At 46.7% G+C, this 2,823-nt stretch overlaps 1 protein-coding gene across 1 annotated transcript in view; it reads right to left on the bottom strand.

Moving 5' to 3' along the window:
- Positions 1 to 163, bottom strand: part of LOC101986452 (zinc finger protein 60) — a 23,292-nt gene extending 23,129 nt beyond the window's left edge. The window contains 1 exon segment of the mRNA XM_026778238.1: positions 124 to 163. Coding sequence (XP_026634039.1) covers positions 124 to 163 — 40 coding nt within the window.
- Between the last annotated feature and the right edge of the window lie 2,660 nt (positions 164 to 2,823).

The raw sequence follows: 2,823 nt of genomic DNA, 5'->3' as shown, positions 1-2,823 counted from the left end.
CATTTTCATAAAAATACAGTCAGTAATCCCATTATTTCTAACACGCCCTCGTACTGCAGAAAACCGAAGAGAATGAACTCAAATGAGCACAGAGAGCGACAACTAAACACATTGGGTCCTTACTCTCGGCTGGCACTGCACCATCAGGCTTTACAGCTGTCATTCGGAGGCACATGACAAGCCTAGGGACCCAGAGAGAGGCAGAACCAAGACTCTGAGATACCACAGAGCCGCATCCCCACGTTCAACCACAGCACTGTACATCTGGACCTGGCCAATGCTACCCATTTTCATACACAGACATCCTAAAATTACTACTTTTTTTAAAAAAAAAATCCTTTCAAAGATGCCAAATTAAGCAGAAATCGCTTATCACCTCCATTGTGCCCCTGATTTGAAAAGAAAGCCTTTAAAGATCAAAGGACACAGGACTTGTGATACCATTCGAGCAGTAATTGAGTGACTATATCTGGGTTTCAAAGCCCTAACGCTAACCTCTGGGGCTGACCTCCTTTCTACAACATCTTGGGGGAAGAGAGTGATTGTAGAGAGATGTCAAGGGTCTCCGAAACGATCATGTGACTATTAAGTGGAAAGGGAGGGGTAAGGGGCACAATGGTGGAGGCATCAATTTACATATTCTTACCTCACTTACTGACAATTCTATATTCTAAAACTAAAACCTCGTTTCTCAAAAAGAAAGAAAGCGCAGACTCATTCTTGAATCTTAGTTGTGTGGCGGCAATAAAGCACGCATTCTTCTCCAAGCCTTGGGAGGCGTCTCCGGCCTCAAATGCGCTCCCGGCGCTCAAGTCTGGACCTCAGGGGCAGCTCCGGTTCAGACTCCGTCCCTGACCTCTCATCACCGCAGCCTGGTCCTCTGCTTTAGCCGCTGTGGCCGTGAGGGAAAGCAGGAGCAGAACCGACTGGCAGAGTGACACGGACAATCGGAGAGCTGGAGGTGTGTAAACACGCACACACGCATGCATATAGACAGGCACACCACGGTTCCTACACACTCACACACATCACCATTCACCCACCCCGCACCACCGTCCACACCCACACTGAGACCGCAGGCTCCGCCTTAGTCAGTGGAGAATTACGCCACAGATTTCTGCCACCTACCAGAAAGCTCTAACAAGACAGAGAAAGTTAATAGTTTACTTCCAGCGCACTGGCCCCTGGGAAATAGAGTCCCGGTGACCAAAAATTCAAGCCTAGCGCTCTATGGTTCAGAGAAATCCCAGCACGCAACTTGAGCAGCCCATCTGGGGTCTGCGCCCACTGGTTTGTCGGAGATCCCACGGGGTGCGCTGAAAAGAAAAAGCTCTCTGGCGTGTTAGTACACGCCTTGAATCCCAGCCCTGGGCGGGGGTGGGGGGATGGAGGGGGTGGGGAGGTGGGGGGGACCGCAGAAGCAGGCGGATGTCTGGGACTTCGAGACCAGCCTGGTCTACAGAGTGAGTTCCAAGACAGCTAAGACTACTCAGAGAAACTTTGACTCGAAAAACCAAAAAGAAAGAAAAAAGTTACCTCTGGGTTTTGCGTGTAACTTATTTTCCCTCCTATGTAGTGTACAGAGGAGCCTAAGTTTGTTTGTTTGAAAGCTTTATTATGTTACAGCATCAGCCTTCATGTATACCTACACACCAGAATAGGGCACCAGATCTCATTACAGATGGCTGTGAGCCACCATGTGGTTGCTGGGAATTGATCTCGGTACTTCCAGACGAGTTGCCAGCGCTCTTAACCTCTGAGCCATCTCTCCAGCCCGAGCCTAAGTTTTAAAGCGCAGACTTGAAATAAAATCAGATCAAGACATAACTGCTTTGACTATGCTTTGCCTGAGACCCACTCCACGAGGGAGTCCACCTCCCTGTGCTATGGTAGGGACTATGATGACTTTGAAAACACTGAACTAAAGAATTGTTTGGTTTGGGGTTTTTGGTTCGTTAGGTTGGTTGGTTTGGTTTTTTGTTTGTTTTTGTTTGGTGTGGTTTGGTTTTTTTAAGACAGAATTAATTTGTGTAACACTGGCTGTCCTGGGACTCACTCTGTAGACCAAGCTGCCCTCAAACTCACAGATCCAACTTCCTTTGCCTCAGCCAACTAACAGTGAATTGGTTGGTTTTAAATGTGCAGAGGAAGGCCAGGTTACATCAGAGATTTCAGAGAGCCAGATGTCCCGAACCCTTCTAAGGTTAGGTGTTCCTGTTGTCTATATAAGAAAATGTGGCTGGGGGCCACATTGATAGGTATCCACAGAACTGTGTTCACTGGACTGTCATGTACCCCATGTTGAAGGATGGCTGCCTAGCACATGAATGTACCCTAAACAAACACAAACATCGTTCATTATCTTTGTTGTAACATACTAGTTGACTTTCAAAATGACTGTTGCCGTTTCTTATATTTACACAAAGCTTTTTTTGATTCCAAAATGTTATTGTAGGGTAAAAAGGACCAGTGATGGAGAAAATGCAGAAAAGCACCAGGGCATTGTCGAATTGCACAGCATTTCAGCTATGAATGCTGTCAGAATCAAAATGGAGACAGTGGAACATTAATGGAACCAAGGGTGTCTTGAAGGGAGGGCTTTCATCCTCACACAACAAAAATGGTTCCTAGACGCCTTTGAAGTCCATAGTGGTACTCAAGGCCCACATGACCTTACACACAAAAGATGCTTCTGTGAGTACATCTGTTGGTTCCGTTTCTCTAACTACAGGATGATGTCATTTTGTCATTGCTTCTTGTAGCCAAGGATGTTCCAAAACCACTTCTGTTTCCTACACTTCACCTTTACAAACCCTTGCTTCC

Source organism: Microtus ochrogaster, unplaced genomic scaffold (genome assembly GCF_000317375.1).
Source record: "Microtus ochrogaster isolate Prairie Vole_2 unplaced genomic scaffold, MicOch1.0 UNK115, whole genome shotgun sequence".
In the NCBI taxonomy this organism is placed as follows: Eukaryota; Metazoa; Chordata; class Mammalia; order Rodentia; family Cricetidae; genus Microtus; species Microtus ochrogaster.
Note: the sequence above shows the minus strand (reverse complement) of the source record. Positions and strands in the feature narration are given on the sequence as shown.